The following is a 23,573-nucleotide window of genomic DNA, read 5'->3' as shown; positions in this document are numbered from 1 at the left end:
ACGCTGCGCGCGGCCTTTATAGGCAGGATGACGTCGACGTCGACGTCGATACGGTGGCTGTCGAAAGACATCGACTCGGAGGACGTCGACGCGCAGCGCCCTCTAGAGAAAACATTTTTCCGAGGCCAGCAGAGCTGGAAGGAGATATCTAAGATGAGGAATACGTCGGAGGACACAATCCCTTCGAAATGTACGTTATACGAAATGATTTGTATATTTCTAAATTGCACATAGAAATACTATTAAAGTAATTGTTGAATAAAAATTAACTAGAAATGAATATATGGAGAAATATTTTTGTAAACGTAGTAGAAAAAACAGTATATGAGTGTTTTCAGAAACTTCCTAATACGCAATGCATTAGAGAGAATATGATTGACTGCAAATAATGCAGAAAAAGTGTTTCAGGAAGGGAAACCTTGTAAAAGGAAAAAGAAAGTCAAATAAATTGTCAACCAACGACTGTGAGGAGAGAACTAAGGAGTGCTATGTCGTCTGTACTAATTAAGCAAAAAAACACTAATTACTGAGGATCGAAAGTTTGCACGGTAAGATTCTTAAAATAAAATTGATATAAAACTAATCAATTTAAACGATTAGTGTGGCATTACATCTAAATGTGTGTGTTTCACTACCATACGAAAAAAAGCAATGGAGAAAGCCAATTATTTAGTTTCCCACAAAAGGAAACAAACAACTTTGTCAAGCGGGATATTTATATAATGTTGAAAGAAAAAAAGAAAATGAAACCTGGTGGAAATGTATAGAATATAGAAAATACGACTGATGGGGAAGAGACTGCACCAAAAATGATTCAATTGAATACATTAGAGACAACACCATGAGCCTAATGTTTCAAAAATCGAAATAAAGCAAAAACGTACAGAATTAAAACGGAAAGCTGATACGGATATCAGTACAAGTGGAGAAATAGTGAGGCAAATACTGAACGAAATTCCTCAGACAGGTAAATTACGACAGGTAATTTACCAACGAGCAGCAAAATAGAATTTGCCACCAGTTGCGAAACATATCCGAGGTAACAATACCGGAACATATACGAGTTACACAGGAAGGTGAGGCATTCCTGTTGCACGAAAGTGTAAACAATATGGAAAAATACATAATGATTGCAACTGAAAACAATATACAGAGGTTAAAAAGAAGCAGACAGTGGATGCTGGATGGCACTTTCAAAAGCTGTCCCAAGCCATTCACTCAAGTGTATAGTATTCGTGGTGAAATTACAAATGACTTCTTCCCACTTGTATATATACTAAACTGAAAAAATGTACTGTGAAATATGTATCATCATCAAAGAAAAAATAATTGACATCAACTAGAACCCAAAAAAAATGTATTATGGACTTTAAATTGTCTGCAATGAATGCAGTAAAAAACATATTTAATACAGACTGAAATTCAAGGTTATTTTCGTTTTAATCAAGCAATATGGCAAAATATACAAAACACTGTCTGCAGCAATTGTAGATAAATGATAGTGAATTCCACATCCATATAAAAAAAATATGTGCCTTAACATTTGTCCAAAAAACTGATGTAATAATTGCATACCAGAACACAATAAAAGTACACTATTACAAACATCATGAGAGCAAATTACAAGATTTTCAGAATTACTTTGAGGACACTTGGATAGGGAGCCAAACGAGATAGGGACGCAAACAACCAAAAATACCAATAGAAAACTGGAATTGCTACAATGCAATACTTGAGGGAACACCAAAAACAAGTAATAAACTTGAAGGATGACACCATGCCTTCAATATAGCATTGGGCCACACAAAACCAACAATTTGGAAGTTTATCAAAACATTACAAAGCAAACAAAATATACAGGAAAAAGCAATATCGCAAAAAATTAGTGGCAAGAATCAACATAAAACATCAGGTAAAAATGTACAAAGCAAGATTAAAAGAGCAAGCAGAAAAATATGGTACCTTGCCATTGAAAGACTACATGAACAGCCTGGCATTCAATGTGAACTTTGTTGTGTATTAACATCAAAACATCAAGTTACTAGAACCATTAGTTAATACAGTTTTTAGGTTGTAAATATAGAAAAATAGTGGCAAAGTACATTAATATTAAAAAGGAAAAGGTTACTTCCAGTTTGAAGGATCTGTGCAAAATACAAATAAATACAAACCCAAGCAATCCATTCCAATTGAAAAATTTTAAATCCAAAACCGAAAAACGATAAGTCCAGTAAAAATCAAGAAAACTATTCCATGAGACTGCCAACTCCATTGCGAAACCATACATCCAAACAATCCAAAAAAAGGAGAAAACCTTACAATCCAAGAAAAAATTGAGACCTGACGCAGACAGGATGTGAAAATAATCTTAAAAATCCATTAGCCATCCGATTTAGAAAAAAAAACCATAAAAATCCAGTAAGGCGAAAGTGGGGCGTTTACTCAAAAACTGCAAGCGGAATGAAAGAAATGGTGCACCAGAAGTCTCTAAACTTGGACTATAGTATTGTAAATAATAGAAATGTAGCGCATACAACGGTCTCTAATGCCATCTAATGGACTACTATACACATTACCTCTCACAGTTAATATAAAAAAGTTAAATAGTTCATTAAAAAAATATTGTACATAGATAAATATATGTGTACTTTTTTGATAACTATACTTTTAATTACATAGAAAGAAAAACATAAGAATACTGAATAAAGAAAAATAGAAGAAAAAAGAATATAAAACAAAAGAAGGAAATACAGGTAAATCGAACATTTGGTCAATAGAACATTTTTTTGTAACTATATTAGGACTTTTGGTGGTGTAGGTCATTTAGATTCAGTACTTTTGGCCAAAGACTTTCGACTGGAAGATTTTGCTAGACCACGTATGACCACTTTGACCCTCTTGTCGCCCTTTTCCCAAGGCCTTCTGGTAACCGTAGTTTCAACAATAGGGTAAGCGCCCAGAGTTTACTGGGGGAGCACCCACGTGGTGCCCGACTCCTCTGTAGCTGGTTTTCCCCTCTCACATTAACAGTTCTTTGTACTTTCTTCAATTAGCTGCTTGTTACTTTTGTTCAACACAGTTCTGTTTCTGATCGGCTTTCCCCTCAACTCACCAGCTGCGATGAACTGCTTGGCTTCTCTGGTCTCTGGAGTCAAGGCCAGTACCACAGTGGCACGCATCTCTCCCCGGATCGGTTATAAGCAGAGGAGAGCCCTGTGTACTGTTGACATCTGCTGCAACACACGCTGGCTATTGTTCGCAGTCTTAAGATTCCTTCCGTGGAGGTTGCACCGTCTTTCTCCTCCTCTTGAACTGCCATGCTGAGTTAGCTCTCTCCTTGTGCAGTCTGCCTTGATCGTATTGTACTCTCGTGCTGCACCTTTTATCCCTGTGGGGAGAGGAAAGAGTGGTCAGGTGTGTGCAGTTCTGGTCAATTGCCTGACCCTTGGTTTGGGACAATTCAGGAAAACGGCTTTAGTGTTACTCCATTGTCTTTCGTGTCGGGAGAAAGTGTTCGTGTTGGAAAGGGGGGTGGGTGGCTAGAGTTTCTAAGTATCCTACATGGTAGGATGGGGAGAAGGTGTTATAAGAAGGGAGAATTATATTCTTTTTCCTAGGGGGTAGGTGAATTCGGAAGGGTACGTTTGATAGGGTTTGTGAAACGAACAGTAGTGTTTTGTCAATGCTGACTGAGTGCGAAATATAATAACCAGAGGGATGTGGAAGAGAAAGTCTGGGAGTGTTCGGGTAGGACGCAGGAAAACAGGGATTGTGGGAAGAGATCATTTTTGGGTGCAACTGGGGTTGGGATCCTAGGGATTGGTTATATACAGAGGGGTCGTTGGATCTGGGCAGGAGAGATTCAATGAGAGGACGGGGGCAGATGTAGTACAGCCTACAAAGGCATCAGGGATCTCAATCTCCTCCTCTTTCTTCCCTGGTAAAATACTGCGTCGTACATGGGGTATTTCCACAAGCACAAACCCGGGCTCCCCATCCAGGTTATCCTCTCTCGCTCACCCGCCCCTAGTGTAGGGGTCTGAGAGCGTCGGCCCTTCCCAGGCCATCTAAATAAGGGATTCGAGGTCTGAGAGGGGGAGAATACCCTCAGGTTTCTCACAGATCGTTCACCAGACCACTACCGACCTCAGTTAGGAAACCAAAAGATAGGGTTAGGACTTTTACGCCCATACAACCCTATGGCGGTAGGGGGGGGGATTAGGAATAGCTATGCAAACTCACCCTCCTTACTCAGATTTCGATTTCTCCAGCAACCACTTCAGGGGTTACTAAATCTGCTGGGCCCACTTACTTCTAGGTTGTGCCTGGTCGAGGGAGGTAAAGGTGCTACGGGTGCAGAGGTCACTTTCGTTGTTGGGATTAGGCCCGACTAGTCGGCGGTTCGGGGCTCTGACAAGACACACTGTAGAGTCAACAGCTGGATACCATTGGCACGGCAGGATGAAGACCTCCAAGTAGCTGGGCACCTCAGCGGACCTCCAGGATTCTAAGAAGGTGGGTTGCATCCGGTGGTCACCGTGATCAGACAGCAACATGAACAGGCACCGATCCTCAATGGGAGCACAAAGGAACAGGCCCTGCACGGCATCCATTTGGAAAATGCAGGAAAAGGAATCTTGTCCCACAATTTAAAGATCTGCTAATTTACATGGCTGAACTCTGAATGACAACTGGTGCAGCAAGGTATTTATTTATTTGAAGAACAGGGGTGCCAATTTCGATCAGAAATGGCTTCCAAGAACACATTCACAGATGGTGAAGCAATTCCCAGGAAGGGTGCCTGTACAATAGCACAAACATGAGAACAAGTGGTGAGCCAGTTTACAAGGGTGTAACCAAGTTTGACATATACCAGGGAAAAAACAAACAAAAATATATACTTAAGAATACATATGACTTAAAAAGAAAACATTACCTAAGGGGGGCAAGTACTTCAAACTAAAGCCAAGTACTATTTAAATATACAAAATTCCATTATTAAATGCCATAAGAGGAAATGGTGGGGTCAGGAAGGGAGGATTGGGGGGGGGCGCAGGGGGGGACTACCTCTTTAGCAAGTAAGAGAAGTTTAAGCCGAGCTTTGATGAGATCCACAGTTGGGCTGAATAATTTGTATGTGCAGTGGGTTCCAGTGGAGCAGGGCGAGTAGGGAGCATGAGTGGAAGCGCAAGGAACAACAGGGTGGGTATGGAATGGTGAGGTTGAGTGCAGAGGAGGATCGGTGGGAACGAGTTGATGAGTTAAGTGAGGTACAAATCAGACAGGTACTGTGGAGCAAGTCCATTGTTAGCCTTGAAGTCTAGGAGAAGGAACTTGGAGAGCGCTTGAGCATGAAGAGCAAACCAGCATATTGTTGGTAGGTATAAGTGGGGAAGGATCTGGGTGGGTTGTAGAGAATGTAGTTCGCAAATTTCAGAACCTTTTCTAGAGGGAGGAAGGACCAGCGGCAGTTAAGTTTGCTGAGGACAAGAGTGGAGATTAGAGTTTTTATATAGAGTTGGTAAGAAAAGGAAGAATTCCCCAAATGTTGTTGAGGTTAGCACAAGCAGCAGAGGCAGTGGTAGTGATGAACTGTTGCAGTTGTAGGTCGCTATCAAAGAGGACCCCCAAAATTGCGAGCCTTGTGTGAAGGGTCAAGAAAGTCTGCCAGGAAAGAAATCGGAGAGAGGAGGGGTGGAATTGGAAGCCAGGAGAAAGAAGACATCCAATTTTTAAGGGTTACTTTTTAAGGGTTACTTTTTAAGGGTTAAGCATTAACTATTTGCAGAGAGACAGTTTGTAATCCGTTCCAAGATGGCATGGGTGAAGGAGGGAAATGATAAAAACATTTGAGTTTCATCAGCAAAAAGGTAATGGTGAAAGCCCAAGGATGAGATACGTCTTCCTGGGCAGAGATATAGAGGGTGAAGAGCAGCGGTCCAAAGGAGACTGGTCCTTGGGGACTGCTGACAGAGAGAGCGGTGGGGTCAGAGGCTTGCGAGTTCCAAAGGATTGACCTTTCAGGCAGGAGGGGATCTAGGCAAGAGCATATTTACGAAACCCAAGGTGCTGGAGAGCAAGGACTGAGGAGTGTCTGACATTGTCGAAAGTGCCAGAAAGATCAAAAGGAGGATTATCGAAGCGAGTTTGGAGTGGTCAGCACTAGGGAGAAAGCTGGAGACATGCACGAGTGCAGTTTCGGTGGAGTGTTTACTATGCAAGCCATTATCTTCAAGGTACTTGGTAATCAAGTCAAAGGCCACCCACTCTAGGACTTTTGAAAAACAGGGAAGGATAGAAACTGGGCTATAGTTTGCTGGGACATTTGAGTCAGTAGAGGGTTTCTTCAATGGGGCCAAGACAGTTGCGATTTGAAAGCGGGCATGGAAGAGTCCAGCAGATAAGGAACTCTGAGAAACAACAAGGGATTGAAACACTTTTGTGCATTTTGGGAGCAAAAGGGTAGAGAGGAGTCCAGGATGGGCCTGTACTGTGAAGGATGGGTGCTACCTCAATAAGAGTGGTACGGCAGAAGTAGTTGAAAGTAGAAGAGTTAGGGGTGAGAGGTGGTGGACAAAAGGAGGGTTGGGGTGGGCGAGAGAGGAGGGCTGTGAGATTATGTGGCAGGCAGTTTCTGCAGTGTGTCTGGATTCTGAATGCAGGAGGCAGAGCAGTGGAGAGTTCATCCCTTAAACCCTGCCAGCCGAACAAAGCACATCGGATTACACGGTGGGCAGTTGCTGCAGGGCCATTGGCGTGATGTGGTGTGACGAAAGCACCAAGGCTGATAAGACTGCAAAACAGGGAAGTCACTCCTTTTGTAAATGTTGGGCGCTCATTGCTCCGCCGACTGTTGGTAGCTGTGGTGTGGCATTTGGTCTTGCCTGCGTTTTCAAATGGATCGGCGAGTTTTGCTTTTCCATGGGAAAGGGACTCCAGCTGAGCATACCACCGTTTAGGCGACCAGGTGGAATAGAACTAAGTAACTGGAGTTTTATGTGGAGGCTACACAGCAGAAAAAGGTAAAGACATCCTGGGTAAGAAGTCACAGTTTTTTTGAAAAACTGTGCTCCGTTCTCCACCTCACCCTACTGTTGATGTTAAATGCTTAAACATTATATAAAACAAACTGATTAAGCTTAGTCTAGTTTGATTTAAATTCTCAATGGGAGGACATGCCATGTTCGTTACAAATGTGCTGTGATCTTTGCATTACCTTGAACTTGTTTGATCAACTGAGGTTCTTGCTGTGAATGCTGCTCAAGAAACAGGGTGTGGGTCTCTATACAACCCGTAAACCAGTCAAGCGTTGCCATTATTTTTATATTGCAATATTGTATCGATTATTTTGTAACTATATTTCACTTCATAGGAATACACAATTGATTATCAAGATATTGAACGACTGTGATAAGAATGATATCTTGAACTAAATCTTTTAAACAATCAGATCAAATATGGCTATTATTTAAATCATCAATTTAGTGGATGTGACAAAATAACCAATTGATTAACTATTAATTGGTTTCTTTTTACAGTGCATTCCTTTTTTTTTTTTTAGGAGATGAGTATTTTAACGTGTTTTCTAAATTTTGATTCTTATTAATCCCAATTGCATTACATGAAGTTTTAGAAACTGTTGTGTTTTGTGCAAGTCATGGATTCTTCGCACATTTTGCACAGTAGCACTGTATGTACTTCATGCACTTTCATAGATTGAAGTAGAACTAAAAGGAAGGCAACGTCAATCATTTCCCCCTCATGGAAAGGGTAGGAAGACAGCCAAGTTGCTGGGACCAATTGATGATGCTAAAATTGTAATTGACGAGATTGAGGTTCTTTTAGAAGACCTGGAAACGAAGGAAATGTCTAAAGCAGGCTGTTATACAGTTAAGGTCGGAGTTCAACAACGTGACATACTAATACCGATTCAATTCAGGGTTCTTATGGCCCCTCTAGGGTGGTTCTAAAGACAAACAATCAAAGTAGATATCATGCAGTCAACCCTACCTTTTAAACCTCTTAAATATATGAAGCCTGTTGACTCTTCTAATGTGGATAATGGACTATGTGAGATTGATCAACCTCTGGCTTAGGGGGGTGGTATTGACCGGAATATCCACTTCACAAGGTTCGTCAATCAGGTCTGAACACACTGCTTCTTCCTCACCTGATTCACTGGAGGTCTGTTGAGTCTTCTTGCCTTGGCCTCTTCTCCTCGACCCACCACTTTTTTGGAAGAGGCAAAGTCTTCCCCGGAGGGAAGCCACTGTGCCTGCCCAATATAAGAGGAAAAAAGCCAAGTCCGGCTAAAAAGAAACTCTTGACAGCGGGGAAGTAGCTTGGCGCGATGTAGCCGTATGCCGATTCCACTGATCCCAGGAATGGTGTCCAATCCCAGTCAATATGAGTAGGAGGGTTCCCAACAAAGGAGGGGCTGGAAGGTCTCAATGGAGGGCGATGCACTCAATAGCAGGAGATGAAGACCGGAATGGTGAAAATCCGGAATGATAAAGGAACACAGCAGCGGGCGTGCGGCGAGCGATGGAGAAGAAAAAGGCAAAGAGACAGAAAATACAGAAGGCACGGTAAGGAGAGTGCGGTTCAAAGGAGGAAAACGGACCGTGGAGCGATAGAGAGGAGAGCAACTTGGCGGAAAGCGAGTAGAAACAAGAGCGAGAAAAGCAGCGTTGTGAGCGCAGAAACCAGAAAACAGCGTCTCACCCAAAGAGGAGTCCTGGAGAGGGTTGCAACGCGGCATCTGCTGGGTGCCGACTGGCTAAGGCAGCCCGGCGGATGCCCCCATGATGGAAAACTAGAGCGGCACTCGCTGTTTGGCAAAAAACATGAAGGGACATCACAATGGCGCAGTAACTTCCAGCTGCTCCATAAGCACCAGATTGTAGGGCGTGTGACAGTATGCCCCGTCCAAACCTGCTCCCTCCCGGTTTACCCGGGTGAAGGTGATGACAGGACCGGAGCAAGCAAGGGGCATGGATGCGAGACAATGGTTCCCAAGAATCTTCTGCATGTGTATAACCTTTCCAATGCACTAGGTATTCTAGGTGACCCTTTCGATAGCTAGAATCTTGAATACTGAGACCTCATATTCCTCAGGTGGATTGGCAACGGGTATGTGCGAGGAGCAAACAAGTCGTTGATAGGAATCAGGGTAATATTCCCACAGGAGGGAAGCATGGAATATCGGATGGATCAGTTGGAGATATTTGGGAAGTCGAATCCTAAAGGACACTGGGTTGATCTTTTCAAGGATGGTGTAGGGGCCCAAAAAGCAGGGTGATAGCTTGAAAGGACGCACCCACCTAGGTAAATACCTGATGGAAAGCCATACCTTGGTTCCTGCCTTAAAGTCTGGATGGCAGTTCCAATGCTTGTTAGCCTGGCTACTGTTGCGGATCTTACTTTCTCGTAAGCATTGATATGCTTTCCAATGTGCCGCTGTGATGTTTGAAAGAACAGAGTCTACGGTCGAGATGTTGGAAGTCTTGGGCATCTCCAAGGGGAGATGGACTGGGTGTTGACCATAGACACAATATAATGGGCTAACATCCGTGACAGTATGAGTCGCATTATTATAAGCAAATTCTGCTGTAGGCAACAGTGACCCCCAATTGCTCAGTTGACTGTTGATAAAACAACAGAGATACTGCTCCAGGGTAGCGTTTAGTTGCTCGGTTTGTCCGTTAGTCTGGGGATGGAAACCAGACGAGAGCGCTCTTTTGATGCCAAACCGGTCACAAAGAATCTTACAAAAACAAGATGTGTATTGGCGCCTCGATCAGAGATGATCTTTACTGGGAGGCCGTGTAATTGAAAGATGTCCTTTGCAAAGACACCAGCCATCTCGGCGGCAGTTGGGATACTAGGTACGGGTGAAAAGTGAGATATCTTGCTGAAAGAGTCAATGGTAACCATCACGTAAGTCCAGCCTTCAGAAAGGGGTAGATCGACTATGAAATCTGTCGATATGTGACTCCACGGTTTGCGTGGGACAGGTTCTTGTTGTAAAAGGCCCACCGGTCGTTGAGTGCGGTATTCACTGCGGTTGCAGGAAGGGCAGGATCAAACATATTCTCGAACTTCAGCTGACAATTTTGGCCACCAAAAACTGCGTTGGATGAGCTTGTGGGTACTGGCACACCCTCTGTGTCCTGCTAGACGAGTTTCGTGACACCAGGACAATACCTGTCGACGGGAGTCTCTGTCAGGTATGTACAACCGTTGATTAACAAACACTAAGCCTTCCCTGGAGGTGACTTGATCCCGATTAGACGGTTTGACCGCTGATGTGGTTGCTTCTCTAACCTTCTGAAGAAAGGTTGAAACCAGGAACACAAATTTGTTGCAAGGAAACAATCTCTCAGGAGAGTGTTCCAGGTTGATATCGGGTATCGGAACTCGAGATAGGGCATCTGCCAACAAGTTCTTGCTTCCTGGCAAGTATGTAATGTCAAAATCATATTGTGCGAAGTAGTGTGACCATCTGGATTGGCAGGAGTTGGTACATTTGAATTGCTGGAGAACCTTCATGTTCTTGTGGTCGGTACGTAACAAAAACGGATGACTGCTACCCAAAAGGAGATATCTCCGTTCTTCACATGCCATCTTCATAGCTAACAGTTCCTTCTTGATAAATGAGTAATTGATCCGACAAGGAGTGAGGGTTTTAGAGACATAAGCGACCGGGTGTTCCGTCCCATGGACTTCTTGTAGTAGGGCTGCACCAACCGCTGACAAGGAACCATCATTCTCCACAATGAAACTGAGTCCCGGATCACGTTGCCTCAAAAAATCTGTGCAGAAACAAAGCGATTTTTGAGAAGACGAAACGCCTCAGAGGTTTCCGACCACTTGAAGATAGTGTGATGCTTCTTGAGTAGATCTGTGATGGGGAGAACGATCTGGGAGAACTCCGGGATGAACTTCCTATAAAAGTTCGCCGAACCCAAAAACCTCTAGATGTACTTAACTGAATGGGGGGGTTGGCCAGTTAAGGATGGCTGACACCTTTGCCGGATCTATCTTGACCCTTTGTTCCAAGAGGATAAACCCCAGGTAAGTGACGGTAGAGGCATGGAACACACATGTTTTCAGGCTTGGCTAACAGCTGGTTCTCCTGTAGACGCTGGAGTACTTGCCGCAGGTGTTCAGGATGTTGCTCGGTGGAGGACTAGTATACCAGGATGTCATCCAAATAGATGATAGTGGCATGGAAGAGAAAGTCTGAAAAAAGGCGATCCATGAATCGGTGGAATACGGTTGGGCGTTAACCAGCCCAAAAGGCATCAACTTGTACTCAAAGTGCCCAAATGGGGTGCGAAACGCGGTCTTCCATTCGTCCCTAGCTCTTACTCTCAATAAGTGATAAGCCCTACTGAGATCAAGTTTGGAGAATACCACTGCTCCCTGAACAGCCTCCAGTATGTCCTTCATCAACAGGATTGGATACCGATTCCTGATGGTAACGCGATTAAGACCGCGATAGTCTATGCAAGGCCTGAGCTCTGCGGTATCCAGTTTGGGAATAAAAAACAGTGATGCCCCAGCAGGAGAACGGGAGGGTTGGATCAGACCATTATGTAGTTTGGCGTCTAGATATTCTCGTAGAGCTTTTTTCTCATGTAGGGACAAGGAATACATCTTACCGAATGCTATAAGAGCTCCTGGAACAAGGTCAATGCCACAATCTTCCGGTTCTATGTGGTGGTAGTTCTTGGGGGTTCTTATCTAGGAAAACTTTCTGAAGCTGAAGGGCCTCGGTAGGCAGACAATGGACTCCTTTGGAAGCCGTAAAGGATGTTGTCATAGCCTTTACTGCTTCATAGGCAATGTCTGACAAACGAACCTTGCAACATTGGGCTGAGTTAAACTGTAGCTGGTTCTTGGTCCAAATCGATGAAGGGATTGTGCTGGCATAACCACAAGATCCCTAAGATGACAGGGAAATGCGCAGCTCTCATGATGTCAAACTGGATGGTTTCCTTGTGTTGCATGATCACTATGGGGATTTCATCTGTGGTGTGCGTAATCGGGCCTGAGCTGAGAGGCTTGCCATCAACCCCTTCAACCTTTTGATCTTCTGCCTTCTCAACTCTCCGGATTCCCATCTTTTCTCCCCATATGACGTCCATGAAATTCCCAGCAGCCCCACAGTCAATTAAGGCTAGGGAGTCCACCTTTTGTGAAGGAAGCATAAACTGGATGGCCACAACTATGAGTCGATTGTCTTGAGAGGTGTCTGGTGAGGATACAGACATAATAACAAAGAGACTTGGTCTCTCTCCTCGGAAGGCCATCCCTCCTAATTCCGAGGACGCCCATTTCCCAGGCGACGAGGGGGTACTTCGGGACGACAGTCTCGCAGAAGATGGGCAGAATATGGGTCACTAATACGTGCAGATGTTACTGGTGATCCTTTACATGATCAGAGGCAGCTTGAGGCTGAAACTACTGTCATGATAGACCCTCTTATCCTCTGTTCTAACAGATTTGAACCGCTTGCATTTGAAGGAGGTAGAGGAAAAGTTTGATTAGGTAACCGACTCGGGCAAACCTGAGATGGGAAGTAAAACGGATGGGAACCGGACGCACATGTTTAGTATTGAATTTAATCCCAACAAAATAGATCTGACATTCCAATCAGTTGATTGCTCTGGTTGTGCTGTGTGTGTCCAATTGGCCTTTGAAGTAGCACATGTGAAAATACAATTTTCATCTATGCAGAAATTGGTGGCCGATTTGCAGAAGATAATCGAGCTACTAAAAAAGCTTGATGAAGCCAACTAAGGAACTGCTTGGAATAGAAAAAATGGGCCCCAAACGGAGGTTAATATTATACAATCAGGAAATAGGAGTAGGCTGTGTCAGGGGGATACCATGAATACCAACTGTAAACCCCTTGTGATCGTAATTAGATGTAATTGCCAGGTAAGTTCAGAGACCTCCCCTTGATACCAGTTGATACCAGTTAGATCGAGTATGAGAAAATCCACCAGGACAACCAACATATTTTGACACAATCCACTCCCCCACCCGGATCGTCAATCGCTCTAGGTTTCGCCTGATAATCATAATGAGATTCTAACTTTCCTGAAAAATCTCCCATGAACATAGTAGGTAATCAATTAAAGAGTGACAGTTTGGATTGGCATATCTTTTTAGACTCATTTCATATAATTTCACTAAATGAAACCTGACTGGTTACAACTCCAGTGAAGCTGAGTTGCCTCATGTGTTATGTTACCCCGGCTTCGAAAAGGGAGGTGAGGAGGGTACGACGGGGAGAGGGCGAGGGGTGGTGAGACCTGCTGGTGGTCTACTTACAGTGGTGGCGTTTAATACTAGTTGTGCCGCAAACTACTGAAGTTATATTTCCTTAACAGTTTGTTGTTGCATTATTTTAATGTTTACATCCATTTGTTTGAATGCCCCTTCACTGTGGCTGCAATATCCTTCTTGGAATATTGGTTAGAAATCATGCTCAAGTGGAGTTTACAGTGATTGGTGGGGATTTTAATGCTCAATTTGAGCCCTTGAGCCGTGTAGATGTTCTTTTGGATTAAGACAAAGCTTGGGGGTATCCCAAAGGTTTCAGTACCCTCTGCCAGAGCTTGATATGGCCATGCTTTAAAATTAGCATTGGCAACTTTATTTGCAAAAAGAGGCTTTAGGACGTCTAACAGTCACATTTAGGGAGACGCTCCAGCTGGACCTGCATTTAGGGCAATGAGTTGCACTAGTCATATTTGATTGCTGACTATAATATATCACACTGCAGATGCTTAAAGACATGAATGTTCTGCAGTTTACAGAAGGTTACCACAGTGATCTAGTTAGTACCCTAAACATTGAAATTTTGGGGAGTAGGTTTGATGAAGTAAATCCTTGCTTAATAAGCTCTTTAAACCATCAATCTTAAATGTAGCTCGATTTGCCACCCAGAGCTACTGGTTGAAATTCCCTGTCTAATTGATCTAGTACTGTATGAATTTATGAACAATGGCCGAACTTGCTGGTTGAATGGGTCTGCCTTCAATGAAAGCCTGGTGAAAGTCAACGTACATGACCAGCCAGACCATCTGAGGTCTTGGTAGCTAAACAAGTGAAGGGTTGCTTTGACAATTTAAAAAAGGCCATAAAGGACCTTTTAGCAGGTATCAAAACTAAGGGTAACGATTAAGCACAGGACTTTAAATGCCAGAGATTAGCTTACAAGGCTGTTATAAGGAGAAAGAAAAAGGCAGTAATAGAGTAAACGTGGGAAGACCTCAGGGCAGCATAGCCAAATGGAATTTTGGAAAATTGTTACATATGGGAGCACTCATGTAATCCTCACCCAAAGGGTGCTGGAACTGTAGAACAGGTTTTTAGATGACTTTGACTTTACAAAAGTATGTTTTTCAGAACGCTATGCCACTATATCGACTGAAGGACAGCTTTTGTTAACGTCATTTGCAATTTATCTTGGGAGGTAATGTGTAGCCATGGAAACCCGTCTGCAAGTGATGAAACGCGTGAGCAAAGCTGTAGTCAAGATGGGAAAAACGGGGGGAAAGGACGAATCAATTTCCTGTGATTAGAGGTTCTGTTATGGCACCTTACCAGTTTACTTTATTCATAAGCAACTTTGCCAGCTCGCTATTAGCACTCCAGGCAGATGGCCCCTTGATCAATACTGAACGTTTAAAAATCGTATTATCTGCAGAGGATTCAGTTTTAGTCTTCACTGCACCGCAAGGTTTAAGGAAGGTTCTTTATTAATTTGTATGCTTATGTAGCAACAATAAGGAACTGGTAATTAATGTGTTAAAAATCATGATATGACACAAGGAAAACCTTCCTCCAATAAACGGAGTACAAATAGAAAATGTGGACCATTACGGATTACTTGGGGATTCGGTTTAACAACAAAGGGGATTGGTAGTTCCAACTTCTAAAAAGAAATCTAATCTTGAAAAGGCTTTGAGGTGCCTCTACGTTTTTCAAACAAATGTAGGCGTTGTGGCGTACATGCAATAGCAGAGGTTTATAGGGCACAAAGACAATCTTGCAGTAATGTATGAGACAGAGCTCCGAGGTCATAATAATATTGATAAATTGATTTCAAGCAAAAATAAATTCCACAAAAGATAAAAGATACGCATTGGTACCATTAGTCCAGCAGTTAGAACAGAGTTAGGCTAATTTGGCATTGAGTATTATGCACAATTCAAGACGGTTATATTCTGAGCTAGACTTTGGATAACCAAGAGGTGCCCTGCATGGTGTACTTATAAGTAACCATGTCAAACCCTGGGCATGGTTTATGCATGTTAAGAATGTTGTAAATCAAATTGGTTTAGGTTTATATGGGGACAATCCTAATTATGGTCCATGCAGATTTAAGAAAGATTAAAGAATCCTATTGGGATCAGGTACTGATGAATTCTTTAAGGACAACAGTAAGATTACCTATAAAATAGGTCAGAATTCAATTAGATCTAGAATTTGAACCATATCTTTCATGGATCATATTACCAGGAGTAAGAAATGTATATATAAAGTTTCATCGTGGTATCTTCCCTCTGAACTATTTTACTAGAAATTGGTACGATCATGTGTCCCTGAGTTGTTCAATGCGTAAATGAGCAGAGAAAGAGGAATAATGTCGCTATTTTCTTTTGCCCAGTATTAGCTGATATCAGATGCACATGGCTGGTTCCTTACTACTTTGATAGAAGTCTTAGACTTCTGCAAGATGCCTAAATGTGTTTCAAGAGTCTTTGCAGTCTCAAGTTTATTTTAACTAGGGCTTGGAATAGGCGTAAACCTTTCTAAAAATAATAGTTCTAAGGGATATGTGTTATTTATGTGTTACCATTTCTAGGACGATGTTGTATAAAATGGTTTTAAATTCTCATATGTTCATGTACTGTGCTTTTCTGTTTTTTAACCGAAATAAAACAATTAAACATTTGTATTTTGAGTCATGAATTGTAGAGATTTTAGAGGAAAAGTAGTGCGCAAAGTCATTAGAAGGAAGGGAGGAGATGGATATTGGCTTGGAAGGTGTGAGCAAAGAGTTTAGATGATTGCAAAGGGAGGTTTGTGAAGTAGGATGATTTGGCAGAGTCCAGTGCAGAGGTTAGGGCAGCAAGGGGAATGTTGGCTAGGAGCAAGGTATGTGTCCTTAAAATGCGGCAGCACCATAGGTGTCAACACGCTTGTTTTAAAGGGTCTGAATTTCAGAGGTCATACAAGGCTGAGCACAGGGACTGGAAGGTTTGAATGTGCGTGCAGTATAGTTTTGGTCAAATGGGGTCATATGTGCATAGCAAATGTCACAGAAAGCACTGTCAATGGAAGAGGCATGAAGATAAGCTAAGGGGCAAGAGTCCTGTCTGAACGTCCTATTAGTCATTGAAGATGAGGGGTAGAATGTGAAGGGACTGACATGTTAAAGTGAACAATGGAGTAATCCGAGGGGTCAATGGAGAGGTCAGAGGAGGAGAGTCGATTAGGGAGGAAGACCAGGTCAATAGAGTTCACACAACAGTGGGTAGGTTGGTTGTAGAGCGATTTGTCAGATAGGAGGCAGTTAAGTTCAACACATGTGACTGCAGAGGGCTTGGCATGTTAAGTCCCCCAGCATGACAATGGGCATGTCGGTAGGAAGTAACTAAAGGTGAAGAGTCAGATCTCGAATAAGGAGTTGAGAGGACCAGGTCGTCGCTAAAGAGCCAGAACAGTGAGTGGAGTAGTACAGAGTCAAATATTGGCATATTCAAAAGAGGAAGAGTTAATCTCAGACGGGGATAGAGGGGCAGTGTTGATGACCTTATTGATGAAGAACCTCCACACCACTGCCCTTCTCAACAGGTCGGGCAGAGTGGGAGAAGGTATCAGACTCAGTGTGGAGAGTTGCAGAGTCATGAGAGCAGATCAAGGTTTCTGTGATAGCAAGAAGTGAAAGTTGAGGATAACAGTTGAAGTGGTCATTGATGTGGAATACTTCCTGCACAGTGATTGTGCATTTTAGAGGCAAAGTGAAAGGGTGAGACGATGGAGGTGGGAGAGGTGCAGACGTTGTGTTGTAGGACGAGTGGAAGTAGGTTAGAGATCCTGGGGGCACTGGAGCATTTTATTTGCAGGGTGCGGGGGTTGGGGGGGAGGAGGAAGCTGGGGAGGCCGGCGAGTGATGCAGATGCTACACTAGGTTGAGGCTGAAGGCTTTGAGAGAAAGGAATGAGAAGAGTTAGTAGAAGGAAGAATGGAGTGAAGTCCAGATGCAAGATGAAGTTAGAAGAAATGGGCAACTGAATACAAAAAAAGATTGCAGCTCAAGAGTAATAGAGGTTGGGTGGGTTAGTGGAAAGGGAAGGGGTGGATGGTTGACTGAGGAGAAGCAGGTGTAAGTTCTGAGTTGGGCAAGAACAGAGCTATAGGTAACCAAAAAAAAGAGTTAACTGTTCCAAAATAGCAATGTTCCTTGGTCCTGTGAGGTAACAGAACCTATGCAGTGAATGGATATTAAAGGAGTGGAGGGATCCCTATGCCTGGAAGCAGTGGTCAGGTAAAGGGAGAGTTTGGCGAAGTTCTGGCTTGAGCAGTTGCTTTGGCCTTATGCCCTTTCTGGCCCCAATAGTCCCAAACAGGGAGCTACCCTTTGCTTCTTTTGGCCCTCGGCTGAAGACACCTGGGCTGGACACCCAGGGGAGATTGAATAAGGGAGGCAATGTGTCACATGTCCATCTGGGAGTCACTCACAGTGCTCCAGATGACATCCACGCTTGCAGGTGGGATCCTAAGTGTTGTACGACCAGGGAGATTTGTTTTACAGACAGGACTCTCAGACTGTGCACAGGGTCTTTTGGCAAAGCAGGAAGTGTGCAGGAGAGGGCTGGTCCATCCACAGAGTGGTCCATGGACACTTCTGAAAGCTTTGCAGCCATGGATCCGTCTGGACAGGTTGTTCCTACAGGTCCAGGGTTCGAAGCACCGACCAAGGCTTTCTAGAAAGAAGAAAGAGGAGCAGGGCTTCACTAGGACTTGGCTGGAGGCAATGCTGGTTAGCTGCAATGGTCATCCTCAGGTCATCAACAGGCTGTACTTCTTCGTAGGAGTTCTTGGCTCCAAAGATGATCTGTTGATTGGCTGTAGAGGCTCTGCACGGGAAAGGGCTTTCCATATAAGGCACTTCCAGACCCAAGAGGGCAGGAAGTCCAAGGCACAAAATGGCAAAAGGACAGGCAAAAATATTGAGGCTCAGCCATGTTAGAGTGTATGCTGCCTAATTACGAGTTAGGCGGTAAGTGGTCAAATTGGCACTAACAGAGTTACCGCCAATTTTACCACTACGCCAAATTATGGGTTTTGGTTTTGAGTGGAGGATTTACCTACTCAACAGCAAAAAATTGGCAGAATTGGTGGAATTACTGCAGCAGTAATTCTGCCGCACTAATGCTGCAAAAAAAGCCCTATTGCATCCAATTGACCCAAAATAAATAGGGACTTACACCGCCACCATCACTTGACCAAGTGGCGGTAACGGTAATTCCTCAGGCCTATTTTTGGGAGGATGTACCTCTGAATTTACGCCTAACTCGTATGAGGCCCATGTACTCTGAATGGCATTATGCGATAAAATGCAGAAGTGCATTCAAGAAAAGTTAAAAACACGGCAGAAAAAATATCGGATGCCACCAGACCATCCTTGAGACATTGTGTCTGCAACAGTAAATTTGCAAAATAAAAGTTATAGGGACACAAAGTATCACAACCACACTTCATGTCAAGGTGATGTGCGCAGTTTCAAAATATCAGGAATCTCCCAGGACAGGGTCTCCACCACTGGTATTTAGGGACTGATCAGTCTCCCCATTAAAAAGTGAGCAAATGTAAGGTAAATAAGACAGAGGGCTTTACTTACCTCCAAAAAGTCAGGTCAAGTTGCAGACGATAGCAAAAAGATAGGATGTCCCATTGAGGTCTATGGGAGGAAAGCAGCAAAAAGAAAATCTTTCCTAACAATGCCCATATGGCATTTTTTGTCAAATGTGACACTTATCTATGGTGTCAGAATCGGGGAGACATACAGTACACACAGAATGTTAACTTTTTTAGATGCGATTCCCCTCACATGAGTCACTTTTGTCATGAAGTGCACACATTCTGAGGTGAGGGATGCCAGAACTGAGGAAAGAAATTGGTCAAACAATCTTACTACCTCACAAAATCTTCAGAAAAGTGAAGCGGCAGTCAAAAAAGCCAGGCAGAGCGAAAAAAAAAAGACTCTTTATTCAATTTTTGTGGTGAAAACATGTGTCCACAGATCCTTGCTCATAGATAGTGGGATACTAGTATAACATGGCATGCTTAAAGTGACAGCTACATTGTTCACCTTAACACTGCTGCCTATCTGCTTTCTCATCAAGGTTTCACAATGCAGCACAATTAGCTTTTCTGCGAGGTAAAAGCAGCCCAAATGCCTGTTTCTAAAGATATTTTCATTGGAAAAAATTGAAATTTAAAAGATAGTCAGCTTTGGGTTCTAAATTATATTACACATATAGGAGCATTACTTTGTATATATGTGTAATTTAACACAAGGTTGTCTTTTTTTTTTTTGTAAACTGACAACCTAATTTCTTCAAAGGAAAACCCTAAATCCACAAATGACACTGTCCAGTTAGGAAAACCCTGCCTTGAGTGCAGTAGTGTGAGCAAAAAAATATATAACAAAAAGAGTATATGATTTGTATTCTTCAGCAAAGTTTAGATTTCATCTCATCTCACTAAGAAGGAAAAAAGATAATCTGGACCTTGGACAGTTCGCAACAATGAAACCAAACTGTTTACTAACTTCTGACAAAGGTTTTTCAAAGTTAGCAAAACGTTCCTCGGATACTGATAAGCTCAACAAAGTGAATTTTACCTGCAATAGGACTATTGAACATTATGTTGACTGGATTCCTTCATCTGACATGAGTTAGGAGAGACCTTGGCAGTAACCAATAGTGGACAGGCAGTCTCTGATGTTTCACTAGTTCACGTGACTGTATAAGATGATATTTTATCTCTGCTCCTGCAGACCTCCAAGTCTGTACTACCCTTTGTCAAGTCGACACACGATGTACCAACACATGGAGATGAATAAAAAGGCAGAGGTTCTATCAAAGCAAGGTGCGTGGATGCACAGCAAGCTGAAAAAGGTCAAACTTCGTAACTGGTGCAGCAAGAAGTAGCGCACACTTCATGCCGGCCGGGCTGCCCAGCTGATTTATCTAGGGAGGTAGTAATAGGCCAGTCCCCATGCCTGGCTTTTCTCTCTGGCGAGGACACCATGTTCACCTAAGCAGTGAAAGGTATTGTCTAACACCACCGATAACTGAGGGGGATCTACGCTGAAAAACCGAATACCAAAAGCTTGAGTTAAAAAATTGCAAAGTCCACTTGTTTGCATTTCGTAACTCGAGCTTTTGGGATTTTGGTTGTTTGTCTCCCGCTTTGCATTTAATGAATGCGGGGGACACCCTCCCAGCCCATAAAACCGAACTAGGCAAACGAGGGTGACCCCGGCAACTCCTGCTCCCCTTGTTCGGTATTATGGGCTTCAGTCTTTTTTACCATGCTGAATGCGCACCAAATGTGCATTCAGCTTTTTTCCCCCTGACCTTTTCGATTAAAACGGATGAGGGCACTTCTAGGCAGAGAGTGAAACCTAACTCTCCATGAATCTTACTTCTGTCTAAGCAGAGGTTACCCCAAGTGGGCGAGTGGGAGTTTCTCACTCTCCATGCACACCTCTGTTCTTTGGGAGAGTCAGAATAATAGCATCATACCTACCGTCCTGCTGAGTCAAAGTGAATGTTGACAGGAAGGTTGGTGGACTCGGCAAAGCTCAGCAGACCCTGAAATAAGAGAAAGCAACACCATTAAATCCTAGCAGAAGTCAGATGGTTCTCAGGAGGATGACAGGGCCCCTCTGAATGGAGTAATGAGCTGCTCTTTTCCTAGTTATTGACCAGGGTGGCGAGGGGTCATCTACTGTAAGAGCGCGCATGCTCCCAGGTGCCAAGAATCTAACCCGCACACCTCTGCCAGTAGCTCCCCAACGTTTTACCAATGGCACAGAAACCTATTTCTGTTGACCCTGAACTAATGGGGATTCCATGGAGTTGAGGCTAAACCAAAAAGGAGCAGAACCAGCCGTTCTAAAATTCACAAAACATGTAACGGCCCAGCCAATGCACTGAAGAAGTGCTCACCCATGTTTGGGACATTTATTTATAAACAATATGAGAAAAAGCACAGTGTATACAGCCACAGTAAGACTATACAGACTTTACAAACAATGTAATATACGCTCTGCCTCAGTGGTTAAGAATGTGTACTGAAGAATATTTAAATCTCTGCTGTCTTAATCTAAAGCATTGGGTAGCCCAAGAAATACAATTAATGTAATCTAGCTGGGATAAAAAACAAGAGTGATTAACCAGTTTACTTCTTTAAGAATCTAAGAAATTAAAAGATCCTCTAGACTAGGTGCAGATGGTAGAATGAAATCTTGATTATGGAGTTAAAGAACTAGGGATGTATTGGAATCTATAGCTACCCCGCAGGTACATCTCAATAGGGAACATGTGGGGCAGGTCCAACAGCAGAGGGGGCAGAATACTTGAATATTGGATATAGTGTGTAGGCTAACTACTAGTATTTTTTTTCCATGTGGTGTGTTATAGCCAATTGAGTGCCATATGTATATCTCTGGCTAGAATGCAGTTTGAGCATGTCATATTATACTGATTTAGTAGCATCATAACCACCATCTTTCCCAACTATTAGGACACACGTTGCACACGTGTCAGTCTGACACGAATTCCAAGTGCTAGAGGCTCCTGTCTCCCAGGTTGAATGCTCTTCCCTCCAGCAGACACGGTTCACAACTCCATCGGTCAAAACCCTCCCCTGTTTTAAGGGAACAGACACCCCCACCCCAGGTATCAGAGGTACACCCCTCTCCGAGCTTTCAAAACCTTTACTGCATTGCAGTTATCAGAGGACGTCCTCACTTCTAGGTGCCGGAATCAAGCATTTGCTCAACGTCAAGAGCCCCCCACCCAACAATCAGATGTCAATGATTCCCATCCCAAAGGTGTAGCCCATCCCCTTTAAATCATCTTTCCTACATACCTGGGCCCTACTCTTCCAAGGCTGAAGGGTTGCACTCACCCTAAACTCTTTCAGGCAGAAGGTGATTTCCGTTTCGGTCTGGACTTGAAAGTGGAGGAACTCTTCTGCATTGAGCGTCATCTCGGTCAGCATCACTTTGGTGGGATCTGAGGAGACAAGGAGCGAGAGGTCAGTCTCCTCTAACCCAGCTTATTCCAACTATACCTCGAGTCTCTTTCTGTCGGACACCCTCATAGTACCTCATGCCTGCTGCATCTTTCTCTCCAAACCTGGCCTTCCCTTCATCTCACCAACTTTACATAATCCAAATCTCATTTTCCTTGTCCTGCTTTCCTTTGTGTTGTTGCACTCTCTCCCTGACTCCCATTAGTTTTCTCCCTCATCTGTATTCCCCCGCATCCCGTCTTCTTTACTGCCCCTTTCCACTGGCCTCCCCAATTCTCTTTCTCCCTCTTCCTCCCCTGGTATGTAAGACGAGGTCCGAATTCTCACCTTGTCAGGAGGGCATACAGACCCCGGCCAGCCAGATGGTGGAGACCCTTTTCGGAAGAACCCCTTTTCCATCATATGCAAAAGGGGTGTGGCAGTAACAAAAAGGAAGGACCGCTATTGGACCCTGTTATGGGGGAAGAATACCCACGGGAAGGGAGACACAAGTGACCCATAAACTGGTAAGAAGAGGGCCCGTCGGTCTGAATGAGGACGTATTGAAGGGACTGAACACCAGTGTTCCGTCAGAGAACCTAACACGTGTAGCATGCCCAGCGAGAAGCAGGAAGGTTACGAGCCAGAGCTCCTACAGGGTGCCCCTGCACGCCACTCAACGCACACCAACCACTGGCCACCTGAAGTGGGAACCGATGCGGGGCCCTTAGACCACCACGAAACCCAAAATCTCAACAAAGGACTTAACTCGGGGGTGATCAGGGCGGAGCCCCCCCTTACAGAAAGTCAGACACTGTTCAGCTGCCATTGCCAAGCAGCAGCGGCATTACGTGGAGCAAGGGGGTGATGCATAAGCAGCCATCTAATGCTTTGCATCTCTGTAAACCTCCTTCAGTGGGGAAGACCAGGTCAGATTGCCTAGGGACAGAGAACAAATCCAAAGGGGTGGGGCATAAAAGGAGGAAACCGGAAGTGATAGGTTGTTTGGGTTAGGCCAGAGAAGCTGGTGAAGGACCAAGAGACCAGTAGGAGGAAGGCGAGGAAACTAAGGGTGTCTTTTTTGAGCAGTTGACGCATCAGATAGTGAGTTCAAGTGGTACTGTGGCATAAATGTGCGTGATAGTGTGGCAAATGTTTTTAAGATTAGAGGTGGGGGTGTGGCTTGACGACCATGTGGTAGGCAGCGAAGCTCGGGAGCTCTGACAGTCTCCTGATAC

General features: G+C 43.8%; 1 protein-coding gene across 6 annotated transcripts in view; it reads right to left on the bottom strand.

Moving 5' to 3' along the window:
• The window catches only part of RAD9A (RAD9 checkpoint clamp component A), a 902,871-nt gene that overhangs the window by 77,114 nt on the left and 802,184 nt on the right, over positions 1-23,573 (bottom strand). For all 6 annotated transcript variants that reach the window (XM_069628954.1, XM_069628955.1, XM_069628953.1 and 3 more), the window contains 2 exons: positions 22,231-22,337; positions 20,845-20,909 (listed from right to left, as the gene is read on the bottom strand). In XM_069628954.1, coding sequence (XP_069485055.1) covers positions 20,845-20,909; positions 22,231-22,337 — 172 coding nt within the window. The remainder of the gene's footprint in view (positions 1-20,844; positions 20,910-22,230; positions 22,338-23,573) is intronic.

This window comes from Ambystoma mexicanum, chromosome 12 (genome assembly GCF_040938575.1).
Source record: "Ambystoma mexicanum isolate Mex_15411 chromosome 12, UKY_AmexF1_1, whole genome shotgun sequence".
In the NCBI taxonomy this organism is placed as follows: domain Eukaryota; kingdom Metazoa; phylum Chordata; class Amphibia; order Caudata; family Ambystomatidae; genus Ambystoma; species Ambystoma mexicanum.
This window is presented reverse-complemented; position numbering and strand designations above follow the sequence as displayed.